A 13,424-nucleotide genomic window follows, 5' to 3' on the forward strand; every position below is an offset into this window, starting at 1 on the left:
GCCACATCAAGGACAAGAAACAAGAACTGGTCAGATCAGCCCATAGAGGAGAATGATAATCTATAATAATCTTCACTGGCACTTAATATTTACTACTATCTTGCCCTGGTTAGAACATCTTAGTTTGTGCAAATTAGCATTTTTATAATCACAACAGCTAAAACTTTAAACTTTACCACTTTTTTTTTTTTTTTTTTTTTTTTTTTTTTTTTTTTTTTTTTTTTTTTTTTTTCAACTCAATGAGATCTAACCAATATCTCCCAGAGAAACTGTGGAGACTCCTTCGCCAGAGATTTCAAGAGCCAACTGGACTCCAACCTGTGCTCTTGGATGACCCTGTAAAGGAAAGAGGTCAGACCAGATGAATCACTGTGGTCCCTTCCAACCTTATCCCTTCTGTGATTCTGTGGTTCTATAATATGAGACTCTTTCATATTATTATTTTATAAATGTACAAGTGTATATATACACATATGCATGTATATCCATACACTACATGCTGAATTCATGGTAAATATAGGAAAAAAGGTTAGTCAGTTGAGAAGAAAACACTGCTACAAGTATTTCATTCTTTTTAGAAGAACAGTATCCCTAAGACAACACTCGTCCTTAGGAAAAATATCTAGTAGTAGATTTTATGCTTATATTAAGCCAGGAAGATAATCAAGTGTTCAGATGTACTGTATTCATCAGCTGCCCCATATTGATTTTGGGGAAGAGAGAGCACGTTAATGTCATGACACAAGATTTCTAAACCTCCATGGATCAGAATTGTCCCTGCAGAAATCTCTTTATGTTTGACGTTGAACAGAAGCCTTCCCTATTACATTTGACTATCAGCCACAGGAAGTTTCCCAGGGGAAAAACACTACCTCTATCAATTTTATCGTGCCCTTTTCTTGTGAAATATTTCACTGAAAATAACTGGAACCTAAAGATGCTTGTAGAGGAGTAGAGGAGTCTTTGATGTAGAGGAGTCTCTACATGAAAGAAGTAACAAGAAGAAATGTTCTGTTTGAGACTGTACATTTTTTTCACCAGATCCTTAGACATCCAATGGGAACTGTCAGAGCTACAAACCAATTAAATTTCTTATCTCTTGTAATGAGTTTTTTCTCCTTCAACACTTGTCTCCTTTGTAGCAAATAAAAGATTTTTCACTTATGTTTTGATTTTCTTAATTTTACACAATGCTAAAATGTGAAAGTGGAAGCAAAAATGGAGATACCATGACAGAGTAAAATATAATATGTCTCTTTTTTAATACCTTGAAATATGATAACATCAAAAAGTAGTATGCTAGGAAATTGATTTTGTCTGCCTGAAACACGTGAAAGTCTGAAGGTCATGTTGGCGGTCTGTTCTGCATTGCTGTTAAACCCTACAATATTAATTTTGACCTCTTTCTTATCATTCTAGTAATTTCTTCGTACACTGTGTCAAGTTCATGGGCTGCTCCCATGGTGTTCCACAGAACTACTTGCAGAATATGAAGGGGTCACCTGTACTACTTTTTCCTGGAGATCCATATAGGACTTGTGAAGCCATCTTAAGGAAACAAGGCAAAGAAAAAAGAAAGCATGAAGGAAAAATGAACCAAAATGTATTAAAACCACAGGCAGACAGACGTCTCACTTCTCTTACTGGAAATCTGGACTTGCCAATCAATTAAGAAATGTGGGTCTGCTTTGCTTTTTAACCTCATTCTCTTTTGTTGATTAACCTGTTTCTGCTCTTAAGATGAATTATACCATGTTGTGTCTCCACTGTATAATTTTATCAAGGAGGTGACAAATCATACTGGCAGCGATGGTCCACGTTGAAGTGGAATGCATAGTAAAATATAATTTTCTTCAAACAAATTGCCAAAACTGTTAATCTTTATCTAAATGCCCACAATAACTGTTTTCTTCTCTGTGACAGTTGGGAGAAAAAAAAAAAAGTCTTCCAAAAATCATTCAGGCAGCCAAGCCGCTTGTTAATAAAACCTGGAGAAACATTTGTGATTAATATAAATTACTAATTCCTCTTTTAATGCCTAAATGTGATCATGACTAATTTATACAGTTTTGCTTAAGCTGCCACTGAATATTTCAAGTGGGACTGTGGACAAAAAAAATGCAGTAGCACTGGTGTATGCTTCCAACCAAAGCTACCACAGGTGCAAGCTCTACAGACGAGGAATCCTATCTCTGGCAATAACTTCCAAACACACTGGTTGATTGTTCTGCTTGGGCTTGGGGGAAAGAGCCAGCAGTGAAACCTACCCAACACTCATGTACTATATAAGCTAGAAGTGGCACATTTTGTATGGACATGGAAGTCTGTTAAAAAAAACTGTGAGGAAGCTGTTGGTTTTGCTACCTAGTTAACAGCACTTTTCAGTGGCAAAATAAGAGATTGCTAGACTCCTCCTAATTTAATTTTGAAACTCATCACTGCAACAAAGCGTGTGAGCTGGAATGTGGGTACTTTGCAGAACACCTCCAAACAGTTGTCAAGGAGATGCTTCCTTCCTCAGAAGCAGCCTTGCTCACAATGTTCAAGTGAGAACCACGTAAGAGAGGTTTCACACTGCCACTAATGAAAAATAAATAATATTCATATTTTAAGGCTTTAGACAACTGGTTCAAAAATAACTATCTTTGTCTTGTAATGAACATGTTTAAAATGTATTCTTACACAGTCATTAATTTCAAACTCCAGTAGCATTATCATTTACCTCCTTGTATTGGACTACTAATAAAATAATTATTTTATTAATTATTAATAGGAACTGCATGAATAACTTCATGCCCGTGGGGCAAAAAAAATTCATTACTTATCTGTGCATCACAAGCCAGAAGCAAAGAGGTGTTGTTATTAAGCCCTCTTCAAGAGGACAGGCTGCATTCCTTCATAGTCCTGAAGATCCTCAGGAAAGGCACTACATTTAAGCTAGACAGCAAGTCCTGCCGCAGGTGCTGTTACAGATCCTGGCTTCAATCCCAACACAGGGCTCTGTGCTGTAGGACAACAGTGTAGTCTTCAATGCCTCACACCTGAACATCTTCTGCAAAATCTCAAAATATTAGAAGTAGCCCACATGCAATTACACGTATTGAGATAAAGGAAGATGACCCAGTAGTACCAGAAGCAGATGTGCAAAAAAAACCCTACTTATAAAGAAACCCAGCATTGTATCTTCACAATATCCTCGCCTACAACTCTTAAGAGTAATACACATAATGTATGTGAGTTCAGCTGTTCTGGTTTATTTTTGCCTGAACACATTTTGAACACCACTAAGACTGAATTGTCAGGGCTCTTCAAATTGATTAATATATCTCCATTCTGATTATCTTTCAAATAATTAAAATCATTTCAACCCCAGAAGATCAGCAACAGCCATTTTATTCCCCATAACTATAAAAAGGAGCCTGGTTACATTTGTGCATAGAGGTATGGTACAAATGAGATTTTGATACACCTTCAAGCCATTCTTAATTCCCTAAAGTAGTACTGTATCTAGCTGGCAATACCTCCTGATACTTTAAATATTAAATATGCATGATGTAAGAGAAAGGCCAGGGAGACTTTAGAGGCAGTAAAAATCTCATTTGGCCAATAATGTGGATGACCTACTACTTTTCTGAGGGAAAGTGAGAACATTAGAACTGCTGAAAATTGTTTCTGTAATTTTTCAGAATAAAGCATTTCTATGTATTTCTGAATACTCTTGTGAAAAAAAAAATCATATTCTACATGATTTATACTGACTTGCCAAGAATCTTGGAGATAGAAGTATTAACTGCATGTGCCATTTTGAGTCCAGAGTCCTGGACACCCTGTGTGAAGGGGACACATTACTTGGAAACAAAAAAGTTATTGAGAATTCTGTAATGTTTTGCTTTTTCAGAGACTCCTCTAATATCACAGGGTTAGGCAGATTAGCAAAAAATGTATGTTTTTAAAATTCAAGTATTTAAAAGAATATGGAGTAGAATGTTGAATATTAACTTACAAAATAAGATTATCAGCTAACTGCTCAGCATGTGGAAGTATTTTTTCATTGGGGGAGTTTAGTTTTGGTCCAGTGGTTGCAGGCATGCATATATAATCAAATTTGTATCACAACACATACAGTATCACCCAAAAAGTGCTGCATTGGTGATTTAGTCTCAGGAACAGAGAGGCTTAACATGCTGATGACATGGAGGCAATGAAGTACAACACTATTATTCCAAATGCCACGCTATGCTATTTTAATTTCTGTTGGCATCTGCTCCATGTTGTGAAATGCATACTTCCAATACAACAGCTCATTAAACAGGTTTCAGTTTGCTCAGAAATCAAATTAGAGTACTGTTACAAAATCACAAGTCCTCACATAATTATTAATATTACTCTTCACTTCTGTGAATCCTTTCATCCACAGAATCCATGTGCTTCAGCTTATTAATCTCATAACATTCCACTGAAGTACCACCGCAATGAGTTTCACCCACCAACTAAGTGCAGCACCCATATTAAGTTGTAGCTGTTGAACATCAAAATTGATTTAAAGTAAGGAATGACGAATGGTCCATCAGGATTTAAAGAGCTGTGAGCAATTCATTCAATTGTACTTCCAGCAGAACACTAAAATTTAAACACTTACTTTTAAGAAAATTGAAATGGGATTTTTACAAGAATCACAAATGTAAAACAGTACAGTCACCAGTAGGAAACATTTAATCTTAAGTCAGAGGCCTCACATATGGATTCATCAAGTTCCTAATGCTCCCTAAAAACCTTTTATATAAGGTCTAAGACACATTTATAATGCTTGTGATTGGATGATCAGATAACATTCAATATATGCTTTATTTTTCTACAAAATGAACTGGCATTTGTCAAGCAGCTTAGATGAGAAAGAAAAAAAGGCAGAGAAAAGAAAACCCTGTAATTCACTTTTCTGTGGTCACTCCTTTACCCTACCTAACGACCAAAATCAGTACTTCAGTAGAAAGCAACACATCACTGATCTTCAAGTGAGAGTGAAGACCTTATAAAAAATGCTATAGACAATGTTCAGAGATGCAAGGGGAGTATAACCTCCCCTCTTTTATTTTTCTGTTGCTGTCAAGACCTTAATGGCACTTCAATTTTTGAAGCATGTGAACCCAAACCTTCTTTTTCAAACCTGCTTTCTGAAAGACATTCATTCCCTTTGAAAACCTCAGGCAATAAGGACCAGCGCTTCCATGGGTTATCTTTTCATTTTCTTATATGGATCTCTCCCAAGTCCCACAGTATTCAACAGCTTTTAATGTTTCCTTTGAGGATTCTAGGAACACAACCAACGTCAAAATCTATTAGACACTGGTGATTATTTCTGCTTTCTTTTAAGCAGGACCAGTACTTAATCTTTTTCTGATGCTTTCTAACAGAAACCGATCCTTTAATCTACACACTAGGCTAAGCAGGAATCCCCTTTAAAGGTCACCTTCCTTGTCTGTTTAATGTTATCACAAAAATATTTTTGAAAGTACACATTTATCAAACCCTTTCAATTGCTTTGATTTCATTCAGAACATCTCAAGTGATTCTAGTAAACCAGCTATCAAAGGAGGATTTGTAGTAGAGTGGCATGTCTGATCCCACTGCTGTCAAAGCAGAATAATTGTTTATGTTGGTCAGGTCTAGATTGAAAGGTTAATGGGGAACCTGGCAATAAACAATGTTTATCTAAAAGAGAAGTGCAATTAAGATGCTAAAAATGTTTGTGATTCCCTCAGCATCCTTTAATAATGTTCTTTAGTTAACTTTCATTTTTCAGGTTTTGGTGCAAATCAGGGTATCCAAAGTGAGAGTTCCAAAGTCATCTTTGTGTTTTTAAAAATCAGTGAGGAAATATAAGCACCAAAAGAACCTGAATTAACTAACACCTGTTGAATTGGAGACAGGCTGCCTTTTTTTCACTTGCTGGAAGACCAATCCCATCTTCACTTTCAAAGCAAAATATATGCTATTTAGGTCAATCATTTCACAACTAGAAACAATTTTTAATAGAAATTTAGCCTACAAGTAAATAAAATTACTTCACTTTTCCCGGTATAAGCTATGTATGGTATAACAAGATTTACCACCATACTGCCCTATTCATTCCTTTAAAGCTCACACAGCTCTCTAAAGCTAAACTTTGTCCCAAGTCAAATCTTTGATTTTGAGTCCCAGTATTTATAGATTCAGGACAAAAAAATATCCAAACTAGGCCTTTTAGAGCATGTAAGTCATTGATATGAGAGGACATAAAACACCCATAGAGAGGTTTTCTGAAAGATTTTTTCATACAACAACACAGTGAAAAGATGACTGGTCATTAAGAAATCATATATTCTAAGTGCTGGATAATTTAATAAAAATAGTAATTTCTAGAGTGATACCAGTTAAATCTTACTGGGCTACCTCATCTGGGATATGACAACAAAAGCACTGACTGACTTCCTCTAAAACGGTAAGTACTGTAAGTAATCTAACCAAACTGTTAGCCAAACTGCCAATAGTAACCTTTGATTGATTCTCATACTCTTCAGGATGCACATTAAAAGTCTCACTATTTTCTTTAAATTATCTCCTTTTCCAGCAGAAATTTCCTGATATAAGTCAGGCTCAAAATCTGAGAATGTACTTATGCCCCCAGACAGCACCTCCTACCAACAGACTTGTAGTCAGTAGCATGAACTGCTGTGCTGACGACACAAACTGGTTTTGATAAAGCAAGATCTCCAGGTTTATAGCAGGATGATTTAAAAAGCAAGAAGTGTAGTTTTTTTGGGGGGGCTCACATTTACATTTTCTGATAAGACAAAATTACAGTTCACAGTCTTCCTGTTCTTGCTCCCACTACATCAAGGTAAACCTCTAGCAAACATGGAGATCCCTAAATCAAATATAACCATCTTACAGTGTGTCATGCCTGCTTGTTCAAAACATTGATATCCACTAATATTAAGCTGGTGCTCAAGCAAGAGCAATGAGATCTATGCAGCTGTTTAATATAATTTTCTTTTAGCACACGAAAAATACCAATTACAGCAACTATTACAATAAATTACAGTGAAGATTTCTCAGTAGTTTTCTCCGGTATAGCATAACAGGCTATTCAACCTTGCCTCTGCAAACTCACCTTTCTTAATTCTTGCTGTACTGAACCAAATCCCGGAAGAATTATATCAAAGCTGTCAATCTGGAAGCTTCCAGGGTCTTCACCATATTGTCAGGTCTGTGGTAATTTCCATCAAAAGTGAACACTGCATTTCCTATGCTAACTGCTGATTTATAGGGGGATACATAGAGTTCTTCCCTGCGAGTAGAACTTCTAAATTCTGCCAATAATTCTTCATTAAAAATCAAAAATCCATAAAGGACCACCAGCAGCAGCAAGCAGTGATAGTTTTGAGCAGTAGTTTTGAGTCATGTCCCATCCCCATCAATTTGGTGGCTAAGACACTTGGAGAGAGAATTTCAGTATGGTTCTACACAAACATTTCAGGTGGAAAGTAGTGAACAGGCACAGGGCAAGTAAACTACAACAGTGTTAATCATGCTTACATATTGAGATAAAAAGACAGTAACCCTCCCAAAAATCAATCTGATCACAAAATGTGGAATTGCACAGGATAAAGAAAAATTGATAGAGAATTGTAGCAGAGACTAAATAAAAATAATAGCATAAACAAACACTCAACTCTAACCATTCACAAAACATGGTAGAAGCGGGTAAAGTGAGCAAGTTTATCGAGGACTGCTACTGGCTTGACAAGACCTCAGATAGAGACTTTATTAATACAACAAGCTAACAACCTAATTAATAGACAGAAGTAAGAGGTGTAGGTATTAAAACGCTTTTTTCTACTACTGTTTTTTACTTAAAATCCTGATAATCAGAGAAGACTCCAGATGTCTGCAGAATGATTGTCCAACTACCTGGCAGCTATTAGAGAAAAATGACAGGATTCAAACTGTATCACAGTATTTGGAACAGGATGAGGACAACTTCCAGAAACAGAGGTGGAACCAGCTAACAGAAGACACAATTTTTGCATTAGAAATAATGCAAATCCCATGTTTTCCTATAGAGGGGCAGCTAAGACTGTCAGGACAGAATATCATTTGAATAAAAATCCTCAGAATCAGAAATTTCAGGAAAAGAAGGAATCAGAGTCAGAGGAGCAAGGGTAATGGGGAACAAACCCCCACACAAAAAATATCAAGGGAACAGGTAATAGCAGGTTTCTTGGGAATATATTCTATGAGAAAAAGGAGTACAGGATGGTTATAGGTTATTAAGAAGCATATGCACAACTGAAAGAAAAATTTCATAAACTGCTTCTTAATTTAGCCAATAACACATGAACTATTTAAAAATATTATTTTTAACCACCATTAAATTAAAATCATAACAGGACACTATCCTGATGTGGTCACAAGCAATACAATTTCACCAAAGCTTTCTCAATTGACAATCAGAAGCTCCATGAAAATAAATGGTGCTGACAATCAGAAGCTTCATGAAAATAAATGGTGCTAAGGTGATAGTGACACGTTAAAGGTGAGACAAAAAAACAGCATAAGCATTTTGAAATAAACTAACAAAGACACATGCAAGAGATAAAACTAGAAAGAAAGAGCAGGAAAAAAAAGGTTATACAAATAAATCACAGATTATTACCTTTTCATAAGGATTTTTAAAATATGAAAGGGGCTCCTTTCTCAAGAAGAATGGAGGAAAAAACCCACAAGTTATGTCTAGATATATAAAAGTAAAGCCTGCTTACTGTTAGCAAAAATTGTCAGAATCTTGTGGAAAACAGAAAACAAGGTAGAGAACTGAGAATAAGAGCAAATCTACCTTGTCATTCTAGGAAAAGGGTATAGGCATATATAAATGAAAAGATCACAGTGATATAATTACTAAATAAACAATATACATAAAATCCTGGAGGATATTATAAAAATGTCATAGATATTTTACCCATAGAGAAGTATAAATTACTGAATTCTTCTCTGAAATAACTACACTGATGACTCAGAGAAAAGCATGTACCACACCCTAATGTTAGTATAACTTTTGATACTACACTGGTGCTTTCAAGAAAAGAACAGTTTTTAAGCTCTAGCTTAAATCAACAAAACAGCTTGGTTTGGAAACTTAGGTCAAGATTCTACAGAAATCTGTACCAGCCTGCCTCTAGACATATCCTCCTCCTTTTTATTTCAACAGCCATGATGTGTATTTCCCAAATTGTCTCTTATACTTTTACTTAACACATGTGCAATTAAGTTAAAATAATGGAAATTATATTATCAATTTTGGACATATAATTATGTAACATTCTACATTTTAGGAATTTTTTCTGCTCCTAGCTTTTGAGTTCATCTTACCTTGCACAGTACCTCATCTTAACATGAATACCAAAACTTACGTTCCCTTCCAAAGGACAGTAAAATCACTGTCATGACAGTATTTTGTTTCTGCTTTTTCTGTATTTCATTTGCTTCTGTTTCAGCAGTAATACTATTTTGTTTGTTTTCAGGCTGGCGTACACTAACCTGAGATGAGAACCTGATAAGAACTAACTAAAAATTGAGACTTCAGGTCATGATCCATTATTTGCTTTCCTCAGCCCCACACTGCGCACACCCTAATGAAATAAAAGTTAATTTCTCTGTAAATATTTAATAACCTTTACTTATTTCAAAAGCAAACTTAATCACTGCTTTTGATTGCATGATTGTAATGTTGAATTCACTTGCTCAATGTAAATTTGGTATCAGATGGGTAAGATTTTTTCCTTGCATTATCCTAGAATGAACATGCAAAGAATGGAGATCCAAGTTCATCTGAACAATATGTGAAGGCAATGGCATAACAAGGAATGGTAGTATTTTCCAAATTAACAGTTCAGACAAAGAGACAGTGATTGTTCACAAATCATTTCATTTTCTGAAAATAATGGAAGCAAGAGAAGCAAGCCACATCCTTAAAAGGTAAACTGTGAATATTTTTGACAGAACACCAGACAGTAATAAAGCTACCCAGCCACTTCATATTTCTGTCTTTTCACTACACAGCATATTTTGTAACCCTGGAATAGAACATGCCAGACTGATCCTATAGAATCAGTTTTCCCTCTCTCCTGCAGAGAGGACAAAGGTTTCAGATCTGCTGAGCAAAGGACACCTTTCATGGCAAAGCACTAATTTCTTTAATGTGGAGATGCAGAAAGGTAACAAAAGTGATCTCCAGTGCCTGAACTAACACCTGCTGTTAATTTTGATGAGGAAACAAGGAACAACATTGCACCATCTTCTTTCTTCAGCATAGACTAAGAGAAAAACATTACAGGATGGACAACTCTGCCCTGAGAAGGTCTGCATATTATTATTAACTTATTGTACAGTGCTTCTCTAAAATTTCTGCAATGTCAATACCCTTGTTAATTCCCTCAGCAAAGCAAAGGATGAAGGAAAAAAAATACTTAAACTGCAGAAAAGAAGGAAAAATGCTTTTGTGTTGCTAAAACATGACCAAAAATTCAATTTCATCTAAGCTTAACTTAAACTAATATTTTACCTCTCTTTGCTATTTTTTTATCTTTTTCCTTTCATTAAAAAAATCCATATGAATGCAGTTGAATATCATAAATTTCTTCAAATTATAAAGTTCTTCAGAACAATTGTTTTGAAGGGAGTCCTTGACATTTAAATGAATGTTACAGATTTTTAATGAAAGTTATGTGATTTTTAGTGACTTATTGAATTTGAGCACAAATGAGGAAAACCAGGCATAAGCAACCTAGGTATATTTAAATTACAGTATCTTGCTTGAGAGTTCGATGGATTTTGTATGTTCTGACAATGATGCTATTAGACAGCCAAGTTGAGATTTCCATTTTTTTTTTCCCTTCACTGGTATTTTTGGTTTTAATCTTCATTAAATATTTATATTTCTTTCTTTTTAAAAAATTTAGAAAACCGGGGGGTTTTGTCAGGCTTGCAGCTAATGACACCATTCCAGTACTACATTTTATTGCACCTTGTGATGATATACTGCATTCCTTTGCTTAACCATTCCTGCTTATTTGACTGATGATGCCCTGGAACTGAATTTCAAAAAATGACAAAAAACAAAAAAACCCACAAAAAATTTGCACAATACCAAGGGAGCCTGACATCAGAATTTTGAATTACACAGAACTCTTGCTGAAGTGACACAAATAGGACTGGGCCTACACAGCACAGATTTTTTTATCCCTGAACATTATCTACTTAACTCTGATATCTTTGTACTATTTCTCAGCTAAAGCCCCAGTTTTAAATAACATTGTTTAAAATATTATTTTAGTATTATTGTTATTATTGTGTTTCAGCATAAGAACAAAGCACAGTTTTTTTGGTAAAAAAGCACTACTCACTAGAGGTTTTTACTTGATGGAAGAAAAAGAAATTAATAGGAAACTATCCACTAAGACTGTTATTTCCCTGTAGATTATGGAAGGGAAAACAAAAATCTCAATGTTGAAGAAATGAGGCTGAAAACAGGGATCATACATACTCAGTTTCACTGGTGAAATGAGGTGGAATGACTGTTTCACAGTAAAAAGGCCAGCTACCCATATGAAAGCAATAGTTATTGGAATCTGCAGTCTATGTAAAGCTTTCAACTCTGTTGTCTAAAACTAAAAGCAGGAAAACAAAATAAAGCTGGAGGGGTCAAAACTTGTTAGGAGTGAAAGCTACAGGTACAAAAATGAGTTGATGAAATAAGATCTTTGTTGGGAGTATTAAACACATGAGATAGTTGAAATGATATGACTCGCACAGTGGAGTCAGGGAACCAGTTTGCACAACCCACTGTGTTTTAACCTCCTGGTGTTTTCACTTCCCATGTGATGTCTCCTGCATCTTGTCTGGGTGCCTGGAGCAGTCCTAATGCAGATGTCCTCACCTGCTTGCCTCCTGCTCCCAGAGCACTCCCATTCCATGCTGACAGAAAGAGTTCATCCATGAAAAAGTTGTTGGGGAAAGGAAGGTAGAAGGAAGAAACCACCTAGCTAAAAACTAGGATTATTTGGCCTGAAAAAGTACAGTTTTAAATACCACTGGATTACTGACATCAGCAGCATAATATCTACAATAAGTACACAGACCTCACTTTCCTTGGGTGATAAAAACTTCAGAGACAACAGTATTTCATCAAAGCAAGTAAGAAAATTGAGGTATTCCACACACAAAGGATTAATTATTTTTCCTCATATTTGGGGACAATTTATATCCTCCCCTTCTGGCCCCAACTCAGAATGCTGAAGTAAATGTAATGGTGCATTTTGCTCTACAAGTCAGCTGTGGTTCAGTGAACAGGCTGCCATGCTATTTCATGTGAGAAAAGAAGATATGATTTAATGTCATTTTCACTAGCTACATTTCTAGCTAATGTATCTGGTGACAGTTTAAGCCTGTGTTCACTGTAAGGCGTTTGTACTATATACCGTTTGCCCCTCTGTATTTTCACAGAGTATAGGTGAAAAATTAGCTGTGTTTCTTATATCTGCTGTGCATCAACGACAAACCTCTCTATACTCACAGATATAGAAATACTCCCGGCCTGGCCTGAACTCAAATCCCAGTGAGAAGGGCGTGAAGAGCTGGAACTTCTCCGAGAACTTCAATGGTCCATTTGGGGAATGCGGCCTATTACACTCCCACCTCTTGAACCCTTTGGAAGTGTGATCACAGGAGCTGTAGCCATCAAAGTTCACCATGTACAGAACATAGCGTTCGGTCTTATCTTCTGGCACGGAGTCTTCATAGTGAGGGCAGAACACATCCAGGTAGTCATTGATGCAGACATCAATGTGGTAGTCACCTCGCTGGAATCTGAAATCACAGGAAGAGTTTAAACATAAGCACAGTTATCTCAGGATGACCTTGTTGCAGGGTGACATTCTCATATGAAAGGGCATCACTAATGGCACTTCATTTCACCCCAGCCATGCACATTTACTCTCAAAAATGACCCTTACAATTCACCAGAGCTATCAGAGACTTATTATGCTTATGTATGATCATACAACTTTTTTGAAAAAGGTTTTGCTCTATTTTTTTACAAAATAAGTCAGTTGCTATTACCCACCCAGTTATAGGCTATCTTCCTATGGTTTATTGAAAAATAAACAAAGAAAGAGTCTGTCTTTTTTGGGTGGAGTTTTTTTAATTGAAGAAAGAAGAAGTAGCAAAGAAGCCAAAATTGTATCAGCCTTCCCAAATCAGTGTCTATATAAACATCTGCAAATGCATGCAAATAAATAACCCAAACATACCCTTTTCTCTGCATCACTCAGTAATCATCCCTGTGCTGAACGCTGATTTAACTGCAAATACTTATAGTTAATACAAAA

At 35.9% G+C, this 13,424-nt stretch overlaps 1 protein-coding gene across 3 annotated transcripts in view; it reads right to left on the reverse strand.

Moving 5' to 3' along the window:
- The window catches only part of EFNA5 (ephrin A5), a 208,047-nt gene that overhangs the window by 26,321 nt on the left and 168,302 nt on the right, over window positions 1–13,424 (reverse strand). For all 3 annotated transcript variants that reach the window (XM_039733417.1, XM_039733416.1, XM_039733418.1), the window contains one exon: window positions 12,611–12,903. In XM_039733417.1, coding sequence (XP_039589351.1) covers window positions 12,611–12,903 — 293 coding nt within the window. The remainder of the gene's footprint in view (window positions 1–12,610; window positions 12,904–13,424) is intronic.

The sequence above is a fragment of the Passer montanus genome, unplaced genomic scaffold, assembly GCF_014805655.1.
Source record: "Passer montanus isolate IOZ18808 unplaced genomic scaffold, ASM1480565v1 scaffold87, whole genome shotgun sequence".
Classification (NCBI taxonomy): domain Eukaryota; kingdom Metazoa; phylum Chordata; class Aves; order Passeriformes; family Passeridae; genus Passer; species Passer montanus.